Source organism: Echinops telfairi, unplaced genomic scaffold, assembly GCF_000313985.2.
Source record: "Echinops telfairi isolate 266 unplaced genomic scaffold, ASM31398v2 ScPeMD7_9;HRSCAF=40, whole genome shotgun sequence".
Taxonomy (NCBI): Eukaryota; Metazoa; Chordata; class Mammalia; order Afrosoricida; family Tenrecidae; genus Echinops; species Echinops telfairi.
This window is the reverse complement of record NW_022103906.1, coordinates 30,022,176-30,048,026: the sequence shown is the minus strand read 5'-3', so window position 1 is coordinate 30,048,026 and position 25,851 is coordinate 30,022,176. Positions and strand designations below refer to the sequence as shown.

The window sequence follows — 25,851 nt, the reverse complement described above, 5'->3', positions numbered from 1 at the left end:
GTGTACAGTATGAGCCAATCAGTGGCAGTAATGACAGAGCATGCGCTGTTACGCAAAAACAGCGATAGAGTGAAGCCGCGGAAGTCCAAGCGCGAAGTGGCGAGGGTTCACTGTACTACATTCTAGCACACTACACTGTAGCTATACAACCTCGGCAAGTCATTTTATATTCAAAACTACATAGGTTTTCAAATATAAGTTCTATATGTGAGCGCACACTGTATGCTTTAAGAGACTGACAAACCAAAAACCAGCTAGACTTTCCCTGCATTATTAGCAAAGCTTAGGGCTGAGAACACATTCATTAGGACAGATACCTATCAGGACAGGCCATTTCACAGAGATGCAAGAGGCATAGATAATTCTTAAAGCAACATAACAGGAAAAGACACATCGCATTTCTGTATTTTGGAAGTGTACATTTTAAAGTAAGTCTGCTGAAAAGTCTAGAAACACATCTGAGATTGTTTTTGATCATTAGGTAAGGAGAAAGAACTCCACTGATCAAGCAAAAATGGAGTAAAAAAATGTGTAATGGTTTTCACTTATTAAGACTCCAAAGATAAAAAATTCTATAGGGTGATAGCAGTATTCACCTATACTACTTACTGGTGAGTCACTGTGGAGAGAAATTTTAGAAATATCAACCTACAAAGATAGAGCCCTTTATTTACCCAAAAACAATAGCCTCTGATGTCAGAGAGGAGAATTTCAGGTATTTTTCTGGAAGGTCAAATTTTTTGCCCCAATAATTCCATTCCTAGAAACTTAAGTGAAAATATATAGCCACCTACTGCCACCCTATATATGAGCAGGTAGCCTCGTCTTTCTCCCACCTAACACCATCCTACAGCATCACCATGGCTACTAGAAAAGATAAATCACTGCAACCAGGCTCAAGGATCAGCTAGATACTGGGGGAACCCCTGAGAGTATGGTCCTTAGTCACCCTTCAAGTCCAGAACTAAACCCACCCGTGACTCCAACTTTCAGCCAACAATAGGCTGAAAGGTAGTAAGGTGAACCTTAGCACCGGAAGATAGCATTCCTTAGAACAATCAACCATTCAAGATCAAAAGGGCAGCATTTGTACAGGGACAGAGTTCAGAAGGCAGGAAAGGGGAGGAAAGAACTGGAACAGGCTGAAAACAGAGAGAAAGTGGGATTACCCAGCTGCAATGTTCAGATTGTATTACATGGTATGAAATAAAATGTGCATGTATTGAATGAAAAGCCTATTTGCTCTGTAGTCTTACACTTAAATCATAAAAATTATTTTTAAAGGTTTCTCTGCAGCACTGTTAGTAATCACAAATACGTAGAACCAAACAAGCATCAGGAAATGACTGGATTATACAGTGAAACCTGTGACCCATGAGAAGCGGAATGTGACAGGAATGCCTTGTTTTCCCAGGGCTCACAAGTGTGCAGTCAACAGGTTCAGAACAGTATACAGGTTTGCTGATGGTGGGGAGAGGAAACTAATGAAAAATGAATATATAAAGTTTTCACTTATATGCCCATAGAATCTCTTTAAAAGGTAAAAAAAACTTTGAAGCTCTCAGCTGTTAGAACCCACCCGCCACTGAGCCAGGGGAAAAAAGAGTAGTTTACACTTCCACTAAGAATACTCTCTTGGAAACCCAGGGGGGAAGTTTCCCCAGGGCCTTGAAGACTGAGTCAGAATCAGCTCTACCGGAATGGGTTTGGTTTGGTTATACAAGATAGAACAGATATTGTCTTGGAAGAAGTTAATACGTGGTAGACTTTTCAGCAGAGGCATGAAACATTCCCCCAACATATCTGAAATTCTCTTTTCTATCACAGAGGCTACTGTTTTGGGGTGGATAAATTGGACTCAGTTTTTTAAAGACAGTAATACAGTAACAATAACAACAATAAAAATCAACCTACTTTAAACCTCACAGTTTGAACTCAACATTTTCTGAGCCTCTTATTCAAAGAGCCAGGTGCTGTGTACAAAGATGCATAACATGATTTGTAAATGTTTTAACAAATTATGTATATGGAAAATGCTGAAGGCGTAGCCACTTTTTAAAATACCTATCCTGTCCATGAAGTCTTATATTTTTTAAAAGAGACTTTTGGATGTGGCTGAATGAGAACTGTACTTGAAGAGACCTGCACTCGGTTCCATTAGACACCAACTAACCATGTAGTTCTACACAAAGCTAGTTTACCACCTGGCTTATCTTACCACTGAAGTATCCGATCCAAAGAAAAGTATATGTGAAAGCTTAACTCTGTATAACTGGTAAAGTATGGAGAAGAAAGAAGTTCTTTTGCCCCTTTTCTTTAACATTTATGTTTGGTCTGCTTCAACTTAACAGAAGCAAAACAGTGTATTTTTTTCTGTCAAAGTCAGTAAATGATTAAGCAAACCCACTTGAATCATTCAAAGAGGATAAAAAGTACATTTTTACTGAAAATTACAGATATGAAAGTCTTCAGTAACAATCAAAAGTTGGAAAAAAGCTGCACAACATAGTAACCAAGGCCTTGTACTCTTACGATGAAGTATGAATGAGAACAGGAAGCCTAGGGTGGTGACGGCAAAGGCAAAGGAGCCACTATAGAATGGGGCTATGCAAGTATCAGCACGACAAGCAGGCCTGTGGTTCGGTCGTCATCAAGTCCATTTTTTACTCAAAGTGACTCCACATGACAGAGTAGAAACTGCCACACAGGGCTGTCTAAGCAGTTAATTTTTTCTGGAAGCAGATTGCCAAGTCTTTCTCCATCAGAGTTGTTGAGTGGGGTCAAAATGACAACTTCTCTGTCAGCAGTGGAGTGCTTAACTAGTGAGTCACCAGCGCTCCTTCCAAGCTTCTTAATGAGATGTTTTGTCAAATGCTCTCACTTTGAAGTTGTTTATTTAAAATCTTGGTTTATTCATATGCAATTAAGAATGTTTTACCTCTGCACCACTAATGTGCTCTCTACCTATAGAATAATTCTTCAGATAAAACAAATCCTTTCTTCTACCATTAAAAAGGGGAGGAAAAAAAAAGATAAATGGACGACCGCTGACTTACAGGTTACCAAGTCACGCCTTACCCTTCAGGTCAGCGAAAGCACAATGCCAAGTATAAAAGCTGCTTAGAAAAGGAAGCACATAAAATGCAAGATTTGCTGGAGAGCAGGTGACTTCAAAACCAAGATCTAAAAGTCAAATGTGTGAATTGGAGATTTTATTCATATTCGATTAAACATTTATTAAGTGCCTACAATGTTATTTGCTTCTAGGGCTTTGTACATGCTGTTCCCTCTGCAGGAACTCCTCTTTCCCACCCCACCCATTTGCTTCCCCCACCTCACTAGCTCCACCACACGTGACTTCCTATGAGATTTCCCAGCCACCCCTACCCCGCTATTCCTCTGTTTCCACAGCACTCAGTCTTACCCCATCAAAACACTTATCAATGTGTCTGAATTATAGAGACTTTATCTTTTCAATCCAGAACCTAATCACTGTGCTGGCACCTGGAAAAAATCTCAATAAATATTGCAAAGTATACAAGACACTGTGTTATACTAACAGGGTAATACACAGATGAAAATCAAGGTCCTAAATTGAAATTTGCTGTCTAGGAGAGAGAGGTTAAACATGAGTGTAAAATGGGCTATAATGGAGATATGTGTACTGGGTAACAGGGGCATAAAGAGAGGTCTGTAAGTCCACCTGGGAGCAGATTAGGTGATAACCACCCTTAAACCAAACCCACTGCTGTTATTCTGACTCATAGAAGCCCTACAGAGGGAAACTGCCCATAGGGTTTCCAAGGTTGTAAATGTTTATAGAAGGAGACTGCTTCATCTTTCTTCCTCAGAGGGGCTGGTGGGCTAGAACTGCTACCAACCAGACAAGTTAACCACTATACCACCAGCTTGTCTCACTGAGGGGTGAAGAGACAGGAGAAAAATGAAGAGCAAGAGAACGCATAGTTGGTCTGAAGAGCTCAAGTCTAGAGTAGTGTGATGATTCTGAAACATTAGCTTGCATCAGAACCTATCTGGAGGGTATATTCGTAGCCTTATCTTTCTCTCATGAAGCTGGCTCGTGGGTTTGAACTGCCATTGTTTAGGTTAGCAGTTCAATGCTTACTCATCAGCACCACCAGCGCTTCATTAGTCATGAGGAAGATATAAAACAAAACCAGTGATACACCATATGTCACCAGCCATTAACATGGAAATGATCCAGAAATAAAAACCTTGGTGCAGACCAAGGCTGTGGAAAAACTGGAACCCATACTCAATTCTAGCAGGGATATAATAATGGTATAGTCACTTTGGAAAACTGTTTGGTAGTTCCTCAAAAAGAGGACTGAGTAATCCCAATCCTAAATATGTGCCCTGAAGAAGTGAAAGCAGGTATACAAATAGAAACTGGGATACCAATTTTCACTGCAGTACTTTTCATAAATGCCAACAGGTAGGCACAACCATGTGAATGAATGGTCTATACATAGTGGAATTTTACTCAGCCAAAAAGAGAAATTAAATCCTGACACAGGCATGTCACAACTACAAAGAACCTTGAAAGATATCATACAAAATACTAACATACCAGAGTTAAGTCAGTCTCAAAAGGGCAGATACTGCATGATTCTCACTTATCATAAATAAAATGAAAGAATGGGTGCACAGAAATGCTTGAACTGGAATGAATATGTTTTGTTGTATATATTTTCATTACCAAAAAGGGGATGGAGTCCTTAAAAGATGGTGGTGGTGGTTGTTAGGTGCACTGCGTCTGTTTCAACTCATAGCACCCTATGAACAGACGAAACACTGCCCAGTCCTGCGCTATCTTCTCATGTGTTCTTATGTTTAAGCCCATCACAGCAAGCATAATGTCCTTCTCCAAGGACCGGCTTCTCCAAACCTGTCCAAAGTAAGTGAGATGAAGTCTAGTTATGCCTGCCTCGAAGGAGCATTCTGGTTGTACTACTTCCAAGACAGATTTGTTTGTTCTTTTGACAGTTCATAGTACTTTCAATATTCTTCACCAGCACCACAGTTCAAACACATGGATTCTTCGGTCTTCCTTATTCAATGTTCAACTTTCACGTACCTATAAGGCAATTGAAGACACCAAGGCTTGGGTCAGGTGCACTGTGGTAGCTACATAGGTGTACTACGATAGTTACATAATCTGTTGCCAATTTGAGACTGAAGAGTGAAGGGGTGAAGTTTAGCCTGTCAATCAGGTCACAGCGTGGTAACCTCATTTGGAGGTGCTAAGGAAATAGCTCACTGGAGGCAGGGCACACACTCACTCCCTGTGAGACATTCCTGTTGACAAGACACATGGAGCTACACTAGAGCCCTGGAACTGAAGGAACCACATGGAGACCCATGCCAGCTTCCACCACCACTGGATCCACAAGACTTTCCACCCACTGGCCTCTGATCTTCCTGCATTCGATGTCATTGCATGTGTTGCATGAGTCTGAAAAGGAATTTATAGATTGATATCGGACATATGGGCTAATAACGGACTTATAGAATTCACCTGGACTGGGCTTGGATTTTTTAACTCATTTCAATTGCTCTTGTATTTAAAGCTCTTTCTTATATACATATGAGTGTCACTGGATTTGTTTCTCTAGTCTACCCAGACTAACACATGCACCTTAATCCTCAAAGTAACCTCCTTGCTTCTCAACACCTTACAGAGGACTTGTGCAGCAGATTTACCCAACTCAATGCACTTTAAACAGTAAAGAGAGAAAGTGAGGACAGATGAGAACTGCATCTAAAGAGAGGTGTGGAATATGATGCTGAAGTTTCAGTTTGAGGCAAAACCCTGAGTCAGATTACACAGTAAGACAAGCATGTGCCTACTTATTTACTTATCTGTAACAATTTCACTTTTTTTTTCACATCAAAGATTCTGCTTCTAGGTATGACTGGCATGTCTCTTGCACAACCCCACAGCATCTTCCTACAGAATCAAAGTCTTTTCAAATTTACAGATTCACATGGTGAAACCCATGTTCATTACTAATTAGTATGGAAGCACAAGTAAACCATGCTTACCTGGCTTATTGAGTAATCCTCCCTTGGCAAAGCATCTCACCACAGCAAGGAATCGAACAGGTTAGAGGAGGATTACAAATTTCATCTGAGTAGTCATGATTCTGAAGTGGCTAAACATCATGAAGAATGTAAGCCCAGGGAGCTTGGAGAAGAGGTTTGGAGTTAAAGTATAAATTTAGAGTCATCAGGATAGAGGACTGACGAAGGATACCTCAGGGAGGTCAAAAACAAGAAGTGGCCAAGAACAGAACATTAAGAAATACCAACATGTAAAGCAGAGGTAAAAAACAAAAAGGGGGCCAACTGTAAAGGAATTACCAGAAAGATGAGAAAGGAAAATGGAGACAACTAGAGAAGCTTGATCCCAGAGGTCAAGGCAGGAGGGACTGTCAACAACTACTAAATGCTGAGTAGATAAGGGTTACAAATTGTCCACATGAGCAATTCCAAATGACGCTGTAGGGCAGCGGTTCTCAACCTGGGTCACCTGATTCATAACAGTAGCAAAATTAGTTATGAGGTAGCAACAAAAATAATTTTATGGTGGGGGGCGAGGATCACCACAACATGAGGAACTGTATTAAAGGGTCGTGGCATTAGGAAGGTTGAGGACCACTGCTCTAGGATAAAGACCAGATATACACAGATTTGAGATGAATATACACTCTCTCTTCATAAAAAATATGGGATGGAGCAGATAGTTCTCTATGTGTGTCTGAAGGGGTTTTTAGGTCATTCCGTTTGTTTTGTTTTTACTCTAGTTTGGTGGGATAGGCTTTGGCATGCTAAGGGAGTAAGAAGTGAGAGAGAAAAGGACATCAAAGCATCAAAAGACCAGGAACATTATTGATGTAGTGAGCTCCCTGAGGCAGGGGAATAGGGTCTTAGCACATAAATGGCAGATTAGCTGAAAGAAGACATTTCTTTCACTGGCCCGAGAAGGTAGTAGAAAGAATAAAAATAAACACAGATGTATTTCAGTTGGAGTACAGGGATATGGCTGTATGAGCTCTCATGGCCAAATACATGCTACTCTTTCTATGAAGCAGGATATGGGAGTGTGTCTGCTGAGTCTGAGAAGAGCAACAGGGCTAGAGAAAACAGTGAATAGCAGCAAAAGGAACAAACTACAGACACAGAAGACCAAACAGAGGGATGAGCCGAGTTTAACGGTCACAAGTGTTTTAAGTGCCAGCCCACCACTTGGTTGTAAAATATTCTCCAAAATGATCACCAGAAGCAGGGAAGAAAATGGCTGGCAGAATTTCGAGTTGTAGTTTGGCTAATTTGATAAAGGAGTAGAGAGTAGCTGAGGTAATAAACCAGGTCAAACAATTAGACAAAATGCATTACATTGGCAGGAGTTAGGACACCAATGGGAATCACCTAGGGAGTTTCCTCCAAACTATTTACCTGATGAGACCTCACTGAGACTGATGCGCAGGTGCAGTGAGAGTCAAAAGAAAGGTCGGAGACACAGGGAGTTCCTTCGTTCAGAGAGGAAGTGAGAATGAATTTAGATTTTCAGAAGCACACTGTCCTGGACCCAAGGGGTCGTCATGAGAGTAGGTGTAACATGTATTGTTTCATCTCTTTGTTGAAATTCCAGTAATTAGGGAGAAAGTATCTCCTTACTCTCCTCCACTGCCTCAGCTAGTTCCCAAAAAGATGTTGGTTCTAAGCATCAGAAAGGTGAGTGACTGACTACACATTAGATTCATACGGAGGCTGTCAAAATTTTTTTAAAGAAAACACTGAAACCTGGATCCCACTACTAGAGAATTTGATTGTTTATGTTTTAATGTTCATCAAGTGATTCAAAAGTGGCGTTAGAGTCAAGAATCACTGCTTTACAAAGAATAGGCTTTACTGGGGCCTAGAGCTGAATTCACCCCTGTGGCTCACTTTCAACTTTAAAACAGATCAGCCTATAAGGTGAACAATTAGCCAAACAAAATCAAAAGGGAAGCATTTGCCTAGGGATAAAGATCAGAAAGCAGAAAGGAACAGGAAATATAGAAAAGAATGGAAAAAGTATTTTTACATTATGAGGATTTCAGTTAATGTCCCTGAAAGGGTAAAACTGCACCTATGGGTTTCTGAGATAGTAAGATAATGGGAGGGGGAAAAAAGCCTCATTTTATCTCCCTCCACATTACACCCCCACCCCCAAACTGGGGGTTTCGTACTGCTGACCTTGCAGTTAACAGCCCAACGTGCATCCCCTATTGTCATCAAAGTTCTCTAATTGTCAATATGTTCAATCTTAATCTGCTATAGTGCAAGCTCATCAGGGGTGTATGTGGAAAGGAGAGATCAGAAGTAACTAACAGTAAATTCTCCAAATGTACCCTAGTGGGTGCTTTCAAAATACCATATTTACCTGACTAAAAATGTACATTTTGCTAACCTATCAGGAAAAGGCATTGATACAGTTGTTTGGTTGGTTGGTTTGGGGGGCACAATAATATAGCATCACACTGAACTCATTAGTAATAATTTTCTGAAAGTTCTGTCACAGGCTCTTGAGAACTCATCCATTAAATGCTTCAATGTAGCCAATGACTTAGGAAAAAAAGAAAAGCCTGCACATTTTAACTAGGAAGAATTGAAAGTCAATTTCATAGCAGCTACACTTCATAAATCCGGGGTGGGGGGGAAGCAGCCTATATAGTATAAGCATAACGCTTCCAAATCTAAAACCAAACCCACTGACATTGATTCTTTTCAACTCACAGAGCAGGGCACAATAGAACTGTCCCAGAATGCTCTTTAGAAGAAAGGGTGGCAAGACTTGTCTTACTTACTTTGAACATCTTATCTGCAGAAGGCCAGTGTCTGGAAAAGCAGCGAGTCTGAGGCTGCAACAGTGAGTTCAAACATAACAGTTGTGAAGATGGTGCAGGACCGAGCAGTGTTTTCTTCTATTGTACATATGATCAGAACCAACTCAACAGCATGAAACAAAAAGGGTTTTCTGAGTGTAAATCTTTATAGAAGCGAGTTGCACATCTTTCTCCCACTGAACAGCTGGTGGGATTGTGGTTAGCAGTCAAGTGCTTTAACCACACTCCATAAAACGCACCCACGTACATGTAATCCAGCTCTTCTGCTAACTGCAAAGTCGGCAGTTTGAAACCAACAACCACTCCACAAGAGAAAGACTGGGCTTTCTACTCCCGTAAAGAGCTAAAGTCTCAGAAAACTCATAGGGTCAGTTCTACCCTGTCCTCCAGGGTCACTAGGAGTTGAACTGACTCAAAGGCAGTGAGGGTCCTTTACAGCAGGTAAAAGGGCAGAAGAATCTGCTGCCTGCATGGACACATACAAGGACTTTATCAAAGCAGATTTTCTTTTGGCATCAATTATTTTCTCCTTAAACAAGTTTTATCAGTAATTTAAATTAACTCAATTATTTCAAAAATAACTATCCCTTTCTTTGCCACTATTCTATTCTATTTACTAAATTTTATGATAAAATAAAAATAATGCACCAATGAAATATCAAAGATAATCCACAGTCTGCTTCTGCTGCCATTCCTTATACATTTGTTTACTGGTAATATTACAAATCTGTCTCCTCCCCCAAATTTAGACACTATGCATTCATAAATGCCAGCCTGAACACTCCTGATCCATCCATAAGTAATGCCTTTGGTAAGAATGACTACATTAATGTATACAAAGTCTTTCTACTTCTAAGTCTCGAGAATATTTAAATTATAACAATATTCAAGTCACTCAGAGGCCATCTACTTCAAAACTATTGAAATCAAACTTAGCTGTGAGTGGACTTTTTAAAAACTCTTAAGCCTTAGAGTTGGTTCTTATTCATAGTAACCCTGTAAGACAGATTAAAACTGCACTTGTGGGTTTCGAGCTTTAACTCCTTACAGGAGTAGAAAGCCTCATTATTTTCCCAAGAAGCAGCTGGTGGTTAGAACTGCCGATTTTGAAGTCAGCAGTCCATCTCAAACCCACGCCCCCACCAATGCCCCTTTTTAAAACTTAGGGAGTACTTTTCCCCCATTAGAAAAAGGGGGAAGCTTTCTGCTTCCTCTAATTGGGCCATACAAAAAGCAGCCTTCTTCCCAAAGCTGCTTTAGCTAGCATGGTTATATAGCCATTTCAAATAAGTAAATTTACTATTTGTGATTTACAAAATCACAGATATTCTCTTTACAAGAATTGATTCTATAGTTTCCCTTAAGGAAGTAAATTCTAACTACAGTATGTACTCATTGCTCTCAAACTTCAGCAGTATTACAGAATGAAAAAAACAGACTCAAAAAAGACCTGACCATTTCTCCAAGATTCATTAACTTATGGGGTAGCACTGTATAATGCACTACAATCTCTTTAGTCCCCAGGTTCCCCCGTCTGTGAAATGAGATGAGAATCACTGCGATTCATGATCGCTACTGTCTCAGGTTCTACAGAATAGATGCTTCTATTATTTTTTCCTAAAATATATATCTACATTCTGAAAGTGTCATATAATGTCATACAAAACATACCTAAACCAACACTACTGACAGATCTTTTTGTTGTTGTTGTTTAAGCTGCTGGCAGTTAAAAACTATTTTAACCTGAACAGCATCCTGCACATCTAAATGTTATACCACTATAATCTCTACACTTAATTTCAAGCCATAACAAGTAGTGCTGTGCTATGAACTGTTTCTTCACCTGTTCCCTAATAAAGTTGAAAATAAATCTTTGGACTTGAATTTCAGTTATGTACCATGTTGATGAAAGCCATCTGTTAGGAACTATGGCTTTCTCGTCAAGGGAAAAAACCAGAAGGAACAGCCTTCACTTTTCTGGGAACCAGCTCCAGAATTAACCCTAATCCGGGCCCAGCTGGGACAAAGCAGAAAGTGAAGCCACTACCCAGTCCTCAACTGGGCACTCTCGATCCCCGAATATCCAATTGGTGAACAATTTTACCAAGATGAAGCTCTTAATATCCCTATGCTTCACATGCACTTGTTTCTTTTTAAAATAAAATAATTCACAGCTTGTCATTTAAAAAAACTTTTCAGTTACCAAAAATTATTTTTTAAATCTATCTTTACCAGCAAACTTGATACCTGGATTCAATTCTCTCACATTTAACTAAGAACCAACTTACTGTAAAAAAAAAAAATCTTTTTTTTTTCAGGAAAGTTTAAAAGACATGTATTTTTTAAATAATTTCTTACATTCTCTTAGCTTATGTAACAGAATGAACCCTAAAGCAAACTATGGATTTCAGTTAATAACAACAAACAAATGTGTAAAATTTTAAGAGGTTAATAGGAGAAACAATTTGCATAAACCTGAACAATTTCTACCAACCTAAAATGGCTCCAAAAACTGAGTTAAAAACAAAACTCCCTATTTTTAAATGGAAAAAAAAAAAGATGGCAATGAAATTCTTACATCTTCAAGAAAACTTTATTTATTTCTACATTACATGTAACCCCTAACTGAGTCATAGTAACCTTCCAGGGAAGAGGAGACCTGGCTCTGGAATTCTGAGGCTATAAATTTTTACAGTAAATTGTTTTGGAATAGCTGGTGGTTTGGAACTGCAGGTTTTGTGGTTAGTAGCCTAACTCAAAAATTAAGCCCATATGTCCAAAGTGAACTAAATAGAAGCCAAGGGTAAGAAAAAACTCTATATACTACACATATTTTACTACACAATTCTTTAAGTTTGTTTCTATTTGGATTCTTATGAGAAGCCATCGTGAAAACTTATGATTAAAAATTATTATACAAATACTACAAAATGCCTATAGAACTTAACCATGAGGAGTTCTTTGGAATGTGGTAATAAATTACATACAAAAAACACTGAGAACACCCAAGCAAGGACATCACGCCATTGCTGGTGACTCACAGCAACCCTATGAGTCGAAGCCCATTACATTAGCCCTTAACAAATGTTGGCTATTAATAGGTTTCAATAAGCAACTGCTTACATTCCTTCAGTCTATTGATACAGGGCACATTAAACAAAGAAATCAAGATGGTTAGAGCCTCTAAATCTCTACCCCTGAAGAGACTTTTGGTATGATACCGTCATTAATTTCTTCCCTTTACTTCACCAATTTGTTAAGATGGTAGGTAGCCCAGAAAAGAGTGCCATGTAGGTTAACTGAAGTTAAAGCAAATTTTCAGCTATGTGTATTGGTTAGGTAAAGTGTGATTCGCAATGGCTCAAATATACATTGTTTGGGACCATAAAGTTCCCAAACAAACCTGGCCTACTGCCCATTTTTAAATATTTCTCAGTGCCTCCCTCAAAACTCACTACTCACCAGTCATAGTGACCTGACAGGGCAGGGTAGAACTGCTCCTGTGCGTTTCTAAGACTAACTCTACAGGATTAGAAATCCTCATCTTTCTCCTAAGGAGCAGCTGGTGGTTTTAAACTGAACCTTGAAGTTTTTTATGCTATAGTCCACAACCAAGGATAGAGTACGGGTAACTGCTTTTGCAGCCTCCCCTCCTCCCCCTTTGGATCATTCTAGCCCCCCTGGGAGGGGGAATAGTACTGCCCATTTTGGGAAACACTGCTTTAGAAAGAGGAGGAGAGAGGGGGGAAGCAGCACTTCAAGTTTTCAAGTGTCAAGGTCTGAAAATTAACAAAAAGAACTGCCTGTGGGCTAACTAAAAAAAATAAGTTGTATCTGTATCATTTACCTTATTTAAATGCTGCATTACAAATATATCTCTGTCTGAGAGATATAGATTACAAATATATCTCTGGGTTTTTGTTTGTTTTTTTTTTAATGAAAAAGGCTGCTTGAGATAAATTCCTAATCACAAAAACAATCTACTTCAATTACTTGTTTAGTAACAAATTTTTATTTCTAGCCAGCTTCTACTCAGTGCCCAGCACATTTGGGGTTACTTCCAAATTGTATGAGCACATGTAAGAAAATAATACTTCAAAAGGAGTCAAATCAGGGCTGAGGTAGATGCCTGAAGATTTCCCATAGAAATTCTCATAACACTGCCCTTGTTTGATTAATGAGTAGGAGCAATGTCATGATGGAAAGGGACTCTGGCAAAGCTTTCCCAGGTGTTTTTCTGCTAGCTTTAGCTAACCTACTCAAAACATTCTCATAAGCAGATGTCATCAATCTGGCCCTCCAGAAAAAAATGCTGTCATGATGGCGAGTCCACTTTTGCTTCGACTGACCACTTCCATCTCTTGGTAGCTATTGCTTTTTTGTACTTTGTTTCCAGGGTTGTACTAGTAAAGTCATATTTTGTCTTATTATAATTCTTTGAAGAAATGCTTCAGGATCTTGATCCCCCTTGTTTAAAATTTCCATTGAAAGCTCTACTCTTGTCTACAACTTATCTGGGAGTAATAGTTTTGGCACTCATAAAGCTGAAATTCTGCTCAACTTTAATTTTTCAGTCAGAAGTGTATAAGCTGAAACAACTGAGTTGCCTATGGTACTGAGTATAGTTTCTGCTGTGAATTGTGGTTCTCTTCAATTAGAACAGAAACAAATTTTTCTTCCCAAATTGATGTGAATGGTCTACCATTATGGATTTCATTTTCAACACTGTCTAGCCCCTTCTTAAAGCAAATTATACATCTATAAACTGCTGATTTCTTTGTGGTATTGTCATCATACACTTTTTGTAGAACATCGATGATTTCACTATTCTTCCACCCAAGAGTCACCATAAATTTGATGTTTGTTCTTGCTTCAATTTTAGAATTCTCTTGATTGAAGCTAGTTCAAGATTATTGAATGCAAAAAAAGTTCTTAAATCTTTGCATAATTTTTTTCACAATATAAATTTTCCATGAACTTTGAAAGCCTTCTCATGCATACGAGGAGGAGGCTTGAGAAAAAGTTTGTGGAAACATCCCTTTATTTTTTAATTCCATTTTTTCAAACTATTTTTTTCACCTTTTATTGTGAATTAAGTGAAGGTTTACAGAGCAGATCATTACTTTTACATTCCGAAATTTAGATACAGATTTGTTTCAACTCAATAATTACAATCCCTCAATATAATGTAACTTATCCTACACATCTTGTTTCTTTTTTCCATTCTTCCTTCTTTCCTAACCCACTGAACTTCGTCCAGAGGTAAATGGTACCCATGTGGTCTTAAATGGTTGATCATTCTAAGGAAGAGGTAAGTTCACTTCCACACTGGAAGGGTAACTAAAGGCCAGTGTCTTGGGAGTCCCATCTTATCCTACCAATAAAGCTTGCATCTTTCATGATTTTGAGTTTTGTTCCACAATTTTCTCCCACTCTATCTAGGATCTTCTATTGTGATCCTTTTTAGAGTAGTTAGCAGTGATAGTCAAGTACCACCTACTTCCGGTCTCCTGGTTGTGGAGATTGACATTTGAAATCCACAAACTTTTTGAAGTCCCCTCATGCACACAGCATCAAGGCAGTTCTAACTCAGTGACACCAAGTACAACAGAACTGAACGCTGCCCAGACCTGTGTCACCCTCACATCCACTGCTAGTTCAGCCTACTACTCTGGGGACTGTGTCAACTCACCTCACTGAGTTTTTCACTGGCCCTCTACTTTACCGTGCATGATGTCCTTTTCCTGAGATTGTTTTCTCCTGAAATCAGTCCAAAGTATCTGAGACCAACTCTCACCCTCCTTGCCTCCAAGGAGCATTCTGTCTATGCTTCTTCCAAAACGGAATTGTTCCTTTTTCTGGCACCAACACCATTTAAACGCATCAATTCTTTTTCAATCTCTCTTACCCACCGTGCAGATTTTACATGCACGCGAATAGCTTAGTCCTCAAAATAGATTTGCTTTTAACCCTTTAAAGAAGTCTTTGCTGATTTGACAAATGCAATCAAATTTTTGAGTTCTTGACTGCTGATTCCATGTGCACTGATTGTGGATCCAAGTAAAATTCAATCCTTAACAACTTCAATCTTTTCTTTTTTTCTCATGTTGCTGAGGGGCCTTGGTGGAGTCACAATGGTTCCACATTGAGCTACAGATCGAAATGTCATCTAAACTACTAGCTGCTCCTCAGGAGAAAGACTGGGCTTTCTACTCCCATAAAGAGTTAGGGGAGTAACTCTTTTTGGTGGTTTTCCATCTTCACAATGTCATCTCATAAGACTTTCAGGATCAAGAGATTCCTGGCCAAGAAACAAAAGCAGAATCGGCCCATTCTCCAATGGATTCTAATCAGGTACAACTCCAAGAAAAGACACTGGAGAAGAACCAAGCTGGGTCTGGTAAGGAGCCCCTGAGGGCTGGCACTCACAGTCACATTTACCCAGGCTCATGAGCAGTGTCAGGCTGAGTTTTAGACTTTGCCACCATCTGATGAACTTAACTTGTATTGGAAATATCTGGTTTCTTCCTCAGTTTTTATGCTTCCACATTGAGTGTTTAATAGTCATGTAAGGCCAATGGTTTGGGGGGGAAGGGTGTACAGTCTCGGAAACCCACAGAGGCTGCTCTACCCTGTCCTTTGGGGTCACCATGAGTTGGATGAGTAGACTCCATGACAGTGAGTTTGGGCTGTTAAGTTTACATTGCGCTGTAATCCATAATTAAGACTGCTGCCGCCTTTGATATTCATCAAGTATTTCAAATCCTCCTTAACTGTCAGCGGGTTATGTCATCTGCAGTATCAGTTAATGAGTCTCCCTCCAAACTTGATAGTGTATCTTTCTTCTTGAAGTCCAGCTTCTCAAAATACATGCTTGGCATACAGACTGAAAATATCTGAGGGAGTACCCAAAGAAAAACGAACATGAACACACACACACAAGCTATGTATTTAATTTTTTTTACAAAACAACCTTATCACCTTCAAGGTACTCTCCATTACACTTAATACATTTGTCAAATCTGCGATTCCATTCTTGGAAACATTTTTCAAACTCGTTTGTTTGGATGACTGACAGCACCGCCCTCGTTTTTTCTTCACCTATTCTACATTGGCAAATTGCTGTCCTTTCTTGTCTCTCATTTGTGGAAACAAAAAGAAGTTGCATGGAGCGAGATCAGGTGAGGGTACGTGAGGGCAAGAGAGGCATGCTGTTTTTGCCAAAGACTGGCACACTGGGATGGCTGTGTGAGTAGGTGCATTGTGGTGGTGGCAAAACCAGTCCCCCATCTGCCACAAATCAGGCCTTTTTAGTCACACACTATTACACAATCTTTTCAGAACCTAAGCTTGATTAACAGTCTGACCTAGTGAAATGAACTCCAAATGCACTAGGAGTAGGCACTTTCATCTGTTGGAGAAGTTGCTGGCTGTCCAGGATGAGATTTGTCATCAATCGACATTTCATCTTTTTAGAAACAAGAAAACCACTTGAGTTTTTCCCAGTGCTGTCCTCGTAAGTTGTGTTCAACATCATAACGGTTTCTGCAGCATTTTTCCCCCTTGCAGAAAACAAAATTTCACAACTGCACATTGTTCTCTTAAATCAGCCCTATCTGTCTATCTATCTATCTCTCACACACACACAAACGAGGTTCAAGCGAAACTGCTTTTATGAAAAAATTCACTGTGACCAGAGAGAACCTTCCCAGGTGAGGCCACTGGATGCACTAAATCAGAGCGAGTTGCTTGATGCTTGCCTAGCAGGGGAAAAAAATGTGGCCTCGCTTGCGAGGGGAGGATGTGTACTAAGACAGGTCCACTCAGCCCAACACAATTTCAGTTTTGGAGGGGTACCCCCTCGTATGGTCAAAGGACACAACCCTGATACATACCTTACCCACTAAGGCTCCTATATAACTATTCTCACTTGTTAACCATAAAAATTTTTAAAGAAAGAAATTTCTAAGGAGAAAGCTGCACTTTAAGCCACCTATCCTCCTTTTCTCTCTCATATCAACTTTTTGTTCCACATGAAAACACAACCAATCCCCAAAGTGCAAACCAGAAAAATTCATGACAATTGAAATGAAAATTATCTTACATAAAAACGATAAAGCAAAATGGTATGTAGGCTGACAAAATAATAATAATTTATGAATTATGAAGGGGTTATGAGGGAGGAGGAGGGGAGAGGCAAGAGTTGGGAGTGGGGAAAATGAGCAGCTGATATTAAGGGCTCAAGGAGAAGGCAAATGTATTGAGAATGATGAGGGCAACAAATGAACAAATGTGCTTGATACAATGGATGTATGTATGGATTGTGATAAGAATTGTATGAGCCCCCAATAAAATGATTTTTAAAAAATGGTATGTAGGCTAAACTTTCCTCTCCTTTTTTAAATAAGCTTCAGGTGTGGAAACTAGATTATTCATAATCTTGGCTCCTGAAACACTATCACTGGCATAAAGTCAGATTTGGATGGAATTCATTCCATGATAACCAAAAAAATTTTTAAAAATCACCTCACTGCCATCCAGTAGATTCTGACTCACAGTGATCTTACAAGACAGGGTAAAACTGCCCCTGGGGGTTTCTTTATGGAAGTAAAAAGCCTCATCTTCCTCCTGTAAATCAACTGGTAGTTTCGAACTTCTGACCTTGAGGATCACAGCTTAACATAGAACCATCATGCCACCAAGGCTTTCCTTCATTCCATGAAAGGAATCAAAAGGGGGCACATAAAGTGTGTGTGTGTGGGGGGGGGGGGTTGTTGTATGATGTTAACACAGGCAGCGTCCACAATTCTTTCCTGGAGTGTAACAATGCACATTATATATAACATTATATATTCTCAAGACAGTAGTGGTTATAAAGCCTCTGGTGTCAAACCGCCCAATTTCAAATCCAAGCTCTACCACCTATTAGCTCTGTGTTTTCGGCAACAGTGTTGAAATTTGGGGGCCTAGTAGGTTACAAACTGAGCTGCTACCACAGGTCAGCAGTTCAAAACCACCAGCCACTCCGCAGGGAGAGATGAAGCTATCTACTTCCAAAAAGAGTTACAGTCTCGGAACTCCACAGGAGTCGTTCTACCCTGTCCAACAGTCACCATGAGTCGCAATCAACTTGATGGTAGTGTGTTTAGTTTTGTATTAGTGTACATAAAAGAGTTGTAACTAGAACCCTGGCGGTGTAGTGAGTTACATGTTAGCAGAAGTCATAGTCAGCAGTTCTAAACCACAAGCCGCTCCACGAGAGATTATGAGGTTTTCTACTTTTGTAAAAAGTTACAATCTCAGAGGCCCACAGGGGTTCTGAGTCGGAATCGCCTCAATGGTCGTTGAGATTTTGGTTTGATTTTGTGTTTTTCAGTATGATAATTAAATGAGTGAATGTATCTTCAGTGAGTATATAAATTAATGTTTGATACATAGTGAAAGCACATGTTAAATAAAGCACAATAAGCTACCACCCACTGCCCCAAAGCTCTAAGAAACTCCTTTATAACATCCATCGATCTTTTAAAACACAGAATCCAAGATTCTCTCACTACTTATCAATGAAACAGCACAGAAATTCAAATATCTTTGCAAAAACGGCTCTTGAAACTATCTCTAAACAGCTAACCTCCCAGAAAAGATCAAAAGCCACTAATTAAGCTGCTAAAAATCTAACATGCAGTTCAATAGTTCCTCCCCAAAGTTTAACATGGCCCATTTTTAAATTAGAATTGATATGGAAAAAGTCAAGAGAAACTTGCTCAGGTCATTCCATACTGTCCTGGAATTCCATCTTTCACCTCACATTTGGCCCCTGCCAATAGATAAAATAGCATTACAAAAAAGATGGGAGACACCTAGGTACATTTGAATTATGAGACTATCAAAAGAGCAAACAGATGTGTCTTAGAAGTATGGCCAGAATGCTCCCTAGAGGCAAGGGCGGTGAGACTTCATCTCATGTACTTTGGGCATGTGGTAATGAGACACCAGTCCCTGGAGAAGGACATCACGTTTGGAAATGTAGAGGGGCAACAAAAAGTGAGAGATAGACAGAAGCTATAATAAGCTCAAACATAACTCTAAGAATGGTGCAGGACCAGGCATTTCATTGCACTGTACTCTAAATTGGGACCAACTAGCTTGCACCTAACAGCAGAGGATTGCTAACAGCAAACCTACCAATTCTACATGGGAATTGATTGGATAGTTTACAAGGAGAACCCAAACACACCAAACCTAACACTATTGAGTCGGTTCCAGCGCATCAAACTCAAAAGTCAGTGAGTCAATTCTGGTGGGCTCAAACTACTAACTTTACTACAGTTAGCAGCCCAATGGGTAACCCACGACACCACCGGGGATGCTCCTTTCCACCTTGCAGCTACTCCACATAGGGTTTCCAAAGCTATCAACATGTACAGGAGCAGACAGTCTCATCTTTCTCTCTTGGAGAGACTGATGAGTTTGAACCACGATCCTTTAAGTGAACAGTCCAAACTTACTCGACAATGCTACCAGGGTTCCTTAGCTTGAAGGATAGGAAGGAAAGCATACAAAACACAATAAAATGTGCACACACAGAAGAAAGCTGACAGTGCCTGGCTATCAAAAGATATAATGTCTGGGGTTTTAAAGGCTTGACGTTAAACCACCGGTCATCTAGATGAGAAGCAACGGAGTCCACATGGAAGCACACCAGCCTGTGTGATCTTGAGGTGTCGATGGGACCAGGTATCAGGCATCAAAGACCCAAAACAAAAAGTCATATTGATGTGAATGAGGGGGAGGGCAGAGTGGAGACCCAAAGCCCATCTGTAGTCAGTTGGACGTCCCCTTTCAGAAGGGTCACAAGGAAGAGGCGAGTCAGCCAGGGTGCAATATAGCAACGACAAAACACACAGCTCTCCTCTAGTTCTTTAATGTTTCCTCCTCCCCGGCCCCCACTATTATGACCCCCAATTCTACCTTACAATCTGGCTAGACCAGAGCATGTACACTGATACAGATAAAGACCTTTCAACACAGGGAATCCAGGGCAGAAAAACCCCTCAGGGCCAATAATGTGAGTAGCAATACCAGCAATGTAAGGGGAAGATGGGGGGAGTACGAGGGACCTGATCACAATGATCGACATATAACCCCCTCCCAGGGGGCCGAAGAACAGAAAAGTGGGTGAAGAAAGACAGTGGTCGGTGTAAGACATGAAAAAAATAGTAATTTATAAATTATCGAGGATTCATGAGGAAGGAGGGGGGAGGGAAAAAACGAGGAGCTGATACCAAGGGCTCAAGAAGTAAGAAATTATTTTGAAAATGATGATGACAACATATGTACAAATGTGCTTGACACAATGGATTATATGTATGAATATAAGAGCTGTAAAAGCCCCCAATAAAATGATTTGGGGGGAAAAAAGCGCACACACATAAAATGTTCAGAAAGGAACTAGCTCCTCACCCTAGGGTTCACTGTACTATGATTATGAATGTGTGAGCTTTTCATTTCTTTGGGGAAAGTCACCCAAGGAAGTTTACTACTTAAAATAAGACTCCAGATCTCATTAACTCTAATATCATGGATATTATCAGAACACATTAAGAAAGTTTCCCCAAAGAAACTCAATTTTCCCAACTGTACAGTTGAAATTTAGTTGCCTGAAGTAACTTACATAGCACATATCAACCCTCACACATTACAATTGTGCAACCAAAGAAGCATTTTTAACTAAAGCAAACAAGTAGGTCTCTACTGAATTAAATTTTTAATGCAAAGGTGCAATGCAAGGGCCTCAGCGAAGGTTCTCAATCAGCTGCAAAATAAAACTTTGTCGGATGAGATGATTCTCCACCTCCTTTTCAGAAGATGCCAGGATTCTAGTACTGAAATGTGCCCTACACTGTCCTATGTTGTGCACATTTTCAGAAATACGCACAACTGCTATTTTAATAATCATTATTTCCGAAATAAAAACACCTAATCCAAGGGAAAGCTTCACAAAAGACCCAAGACATTCCAAAAAGAACTTACAATAACCAATTCATAAGCCTAGCACTGAATTCACCTAAATATAAATTCCTGCTGTCAGCAAGCAAGTAACCTTGTTAGATCATTTAGTAACAGGTGTAGGAATCCAATGGTTATATTTTATTTAACTTCAGATATGTGACCAACAAGCTATTCTTAAGGATAAGAATTCATAAAGCACTGAACTATACAATACGCTATAGTTCCCCACCTGAAACTTTAATTCTGTCTTAATGATCAAATGATGTAAACCCAGCTCATGAATGGGATTCTCTATCCAATCATGACACTAGCAGAATCAGCTTAAAAGGTAATAATTTTTTTTAAGTTTCTAACTCAAACAGAATGTTTTCTATTTTTATTTTTACAGAGAAAACTGAACTTTAAAACACTCCATCACAGAAAACTACTGTTGATTTTCAATTGTGATTTAGACAAACCCAATAGGTAATCAATCACTTAGTGGGTTTATTTTGTGGGTTGTTAACAAGAGCAATAAATTGAGATTAAATCTCCACTATTTTTAAGCACACAGTATTAACTTCAGTGTTCTTCCTACTAGAAATAGCTTCCATAGTCTTATGCAAAATGAACAAATTGTCTTATTAATGTTTATTAGCAAAACCCACTGACATTGGCCCATAGTGACTCTAAAGGACTGAGCAAAACTTTTATATTGTGTTTCCGGGGCTCTAAATCTTAATGGAAGGAGACTGCAACATATTTCTCTCCCAAGGTGCGGCTGACGGCAGCCAATCTTTTGGCTGGCGGCCAAGTGCGTTAAAAAACCACAGCAACAAGCCTTGTTTAATGTGAACTAAATTGTACAGTAAGGAGCCCTGGTGGCACAGTGGGTTAAGTGTTGAACTGCCAACTGGTAGGTCAGTGACTGAAGAAAGATGTGGGAGTCAGCTTCCGTGAAGATTTGCAGCCTTAGAAACCCAATGGGGCAGATTTACTTTGTCCTACAGGATCACTGAGTTGAAATCAACTTGCTGGCAGTAGGCTTAAAAGAACTTCCACTCTTTACAGAAACTACAATTCAGAACACTTGTATTTAGAGCTACGGCACTAGGTTAATGTGAAAACAAACCACTAACAAAATTCTCATCTCCTAAAATCTAAAGACCAGAATTTACTATTAAGACATATTTTCAAATTAAGACATTACAAAATTGCATCAGAATACATGAAGCAAAGGAAACTTTTACTATCTGTACATAACTCCCAAATCTCCAGAACTTATTAATAAATACAGGATTACCATATATTCCTGATCCATGTTAACTACAAACCAAACAAACTCACTGCCATAAGTCAATTCTGACTCATAATGACCCTACAGGACAGACTAGAACTGCTCCTGTGGGTTTTGAAGCAATAGATACAGGAGCAGAAAGCCTCATCTTTCTCCCGAGGAGCAGCTATTGGGTTTGAACCACATACCTTGTTAATAGCAGTCTAACACATAACCCACTAAGTTACAAGGGCTCCCTTGTTAAAAATAGTTAACACTTAAGACTTCATTATCTACAAACAGACTAGAGAGCAAAAAATAAGAATGGCTAAGTTTACTTGGCCACTGCTATTAATCAGGAGAACCTGTCTCATTCTTGTCTAATGGTCCATCTAAAACAAATGGGGAAAGCAGCAAAACAAAAACAATTCAGACCTTGAACTGATTGTTTCAAAATTCAAGTCTCCAGCGAGTGGCTGCTCATTAACTTCTAGCACTGAGGTATTATAAATGCCTTTACTTAAAAGTTTTCATGATGTACGTTCCTTTCTAATTCTAAAAGCCGTTCTTTTAGCTAACGTTGAACACTTTGAATCACAAGTAGGAAATCTCTCAAAGCATCAGAAACAATCACCATTTAGAAACTCAACAAAAAACAAGCCCTGGTCACTCCAAAAGGCCCCAAGGGCAAAACAAGAACTTCCCAGGAACACAGGAAGCATCCTATATCACCAGACTCGTGAAATCAGATGCACATACCAGGCTTACCTTATCTTTTTCATGTGGAAGGAGTGACACGGGAGGTAAACAAGAAAGAGACTCACAACTCTCTTTCCCATCCACATTGGCTGCTTTAGTATTGAGCCGATAAAGAGGTCCATCTTTAAGGAGTCTACCATGTCCAATGGCCCGTTTGATAGCCAATCGGAACTGCTGGTGAAAGCCAGAGGCAGCACTGCCTCCAAATAACGCAGACACATCCTTCTGACCTTTCAGAAAACGTTCAATGCTTTTCAAAGTTGAGCCACCAGACTCTGCCAAGCTCTCAACTGCACGTTTGATCAGTTTATTCCAATCCACATTTTGTTTGCTATCCAATTTCCCATGGTTTCGAGGTTTAGGAAGTGCTATTCGCCCAGGATTATCGGGATCTTTGTAGGAATTGAGTCCTTTATTAGAGACTTTTAAAATGGTCCCATCTTTAACACTCAACTCCAATTGCTCTAAAACAGTTTTCCGATCCAAGCCATGGGATGAAGATACTGCATTGCATATCCTTTCCTCTGAAGGGCGCTGTTTCTGCTTCTTCACTTTTTTGATGGCCTCTAAAATCCACTCCGTGTACAGCGGGTTAGCGAGTTTTACCATGGTGAAGGATTCTGTATATCCATAGAGTCGCTATCCCTTATCCTGATGCTGAGTAAGTTTCACACCATGGAAAACAAGATTCTCGGAGGCTGGGAACCAGTTAACCATAGCATTCAAGTTTTCTGGCCTGTGTCTTTCCTCCTTTCACGAAATAGAACGCTTCTCGATTTTACTTTCGAAACCAAAGCAACGTGTTTTTTAAAACGTCTTCACACTTTCCCAACAAATTTCTTTATAGCACCACGCATGGGTTTCTTCAAAAAGTTTTAAGAACTCAAGAACATCTCCTCCCAGCTTCACATTTGAAAAATGTGCATCTTATGCCTGAAAAAGAATTAAAACAAGGTCAGTTTTCTCTCAAGACTGACTGGAAACAGACTATAACTGAAATATCCTACTCTTCTAAACCAAGTTAGTAAGTAACAAGTGTTCTACTAAGCCCCAGGAGAAGTTTTAAGATGTCTTTTTATCAACACTCCAAAACAAGCAGGTATGTAAACCATTAAACCATTAGTGTTAAGTAGAAAGGAGTTTTTTAAAAGCACATCAGAAAACAATGGGGAAACAAGATGTAAAGTTCTAGGAATGACCTTAGGCTACAACTAACCAGAAGCGTGCAGGCTATTCTGCCAGCACCCAGCAATCTCTGCTCACCAGTCTATGAATTGCAACTCCTCCTAGACATGTTTCCCACGGAAGTTAACTATTCAGCACTTCCACAAGTAACTGGATTAGTAGGAAAAATTCTGCAATGAAAGTCACAGTAAATCTTTTATCTTTCAAAATTCTAGACATTCAGACTGGATAAAAACTGTAAAACAAGAAGGCAATCATTGAGAAATGTTAAACTAGTTTACATATTGAAAGAAGCAAGTAACATTTACCCAAACCAAGCTCATATTTTAAGTACAGTATTACTTTAAGCATTCCAAATGAAAATAGCCAAGTGTGAAAAAGTGCTTAAAGAATTGTAAAGTAACCCAATTTCATCCCAATTTTAAGAACTGCATGTTTACAATTTCTCCCAACCCAAACTAGGATTCTAATATTCATTTAGTGAGAAGGAGTAACAACTGTCACTTTATTTACAATCTACAGATACAGAAACTGGAAATGAGAAAGACTCACAGTCCATGCAATAAAATACACTTTTCTCAAATGAACCTAAAAAACTTACATATGAGTTGTTAGTGGATCTAAGAAGGAATCAGTTCTCAAAAAGATACGAATTCAAGATTTCTGGACTACCTTCCTGTGTTGAACATCGAACACCGATACATAAAACATATAAAAAAAAGCGGTTTCTCTAGTGTCAAAGTGAATCTTCTTTGCCACACAAGAATCTTGCAGATACAAACCAGAAAGGATTGGGGGAGCGGGGGGAGAAAGACCCTCACCAAAATTCCGGAATTCTGAATCTAGTAACTTCTTCCCCACCCCCCCCAAAACCCTAACTTTTAACTTTTAGAATTTCCCCCACCCCAGTAACGTCTGCCCTTCTTGGGGTGCATTCCCATTGCAACGTAAACAGTATCAGAAAAAATGGCTTCCAGGTAACTCTTCTTGAAGAGTGTCAAGACATTGCAAAGGGAAATTAACAAGACATTAGGCAAGCGTATCGTGACCTGGGATAGGAAAGGAAAAGCTGAAGCAAATACTCCAACCTGAGCCCAGAACTGAGTTTAAAGTAGCTGGCTAAGACGGAGGCCCCTGGGCGGGCGGCACCTCACGCGGGTGAGGGGCTCCGGAGAGCGGAAATCTTAGCCATACGCTCAGAAGTTCACGGGCGAGACGGAAACGTGAAACTCCACGAGAAGCTTGCGGCTGGAGTTTCCAGCAGCTGGGAACGTTCTACCTGGGTAAGCTCGCAGGTAAAAGGAATGAATGACAGTTCCGTCATGGTCTCTCCGGACACGATTTCCATCGGTCCCCAAGCCTTTGGAAAATCCAGAGCCCGGCGAGCTGAACCTACACGCTCGCAAAGTGCCCAAGCCGCGGGCGAGACCACGCAACTTGGCTAGCGACCGCCACCCCGCTGCTCCCCACTCCCCGGCCCCGAACGCGGCTTCGCGCTCTCTCTGCAAAGAGCCAGAAACTTTCCAAACTTGCGACGGCACAACCCTGCCGTGTGCCGATGGGCTGCGGCGCCGTTCCGTTCGAGGAGGACAGAAGTCGAGGAAGAAGTTAACAATGCAATCACGTGCAAGAGTGAAGCGCTGGGCTATCTCCCACTCGCAGCTCCCCCGAACCCGAAACTCCACAGAGGCGGCGTGAGGGGCTCGCCGGCTTCTCCCCGAGCCTGAC

At 40.0% G+C, this 25,851-nt stretch overlaps 1 protein-coding gene across 2 annotated transcripts in view; it reads right to left on the bottom strand.

The window, feature by feature from the left end:
• KAT6A (lysine acetyltransferase 6A) overlaps nt 1–23,865 on the bottom strand; it is a 130,853-nt gene extending 106,988 nt beyond the window's left edge. For both annotated transcript variants that reach the window (XM_030884658.2, XM_045286656.1), the window contains exon 1: nt 22,948–23,865. In XM_030884658.2, the coding sequence (XP_030740518.1) occupies nt 22,948–23,547 (600 nt within the window). In that variant the 5' untranslated portion in view covers nt 23,548–23,865. The remainder of the gene's footprint in view (nt 1–22,947) is intronic.
• Nucleotides 23,866–25,851: the final 1,986 nt, after the last annotated feature.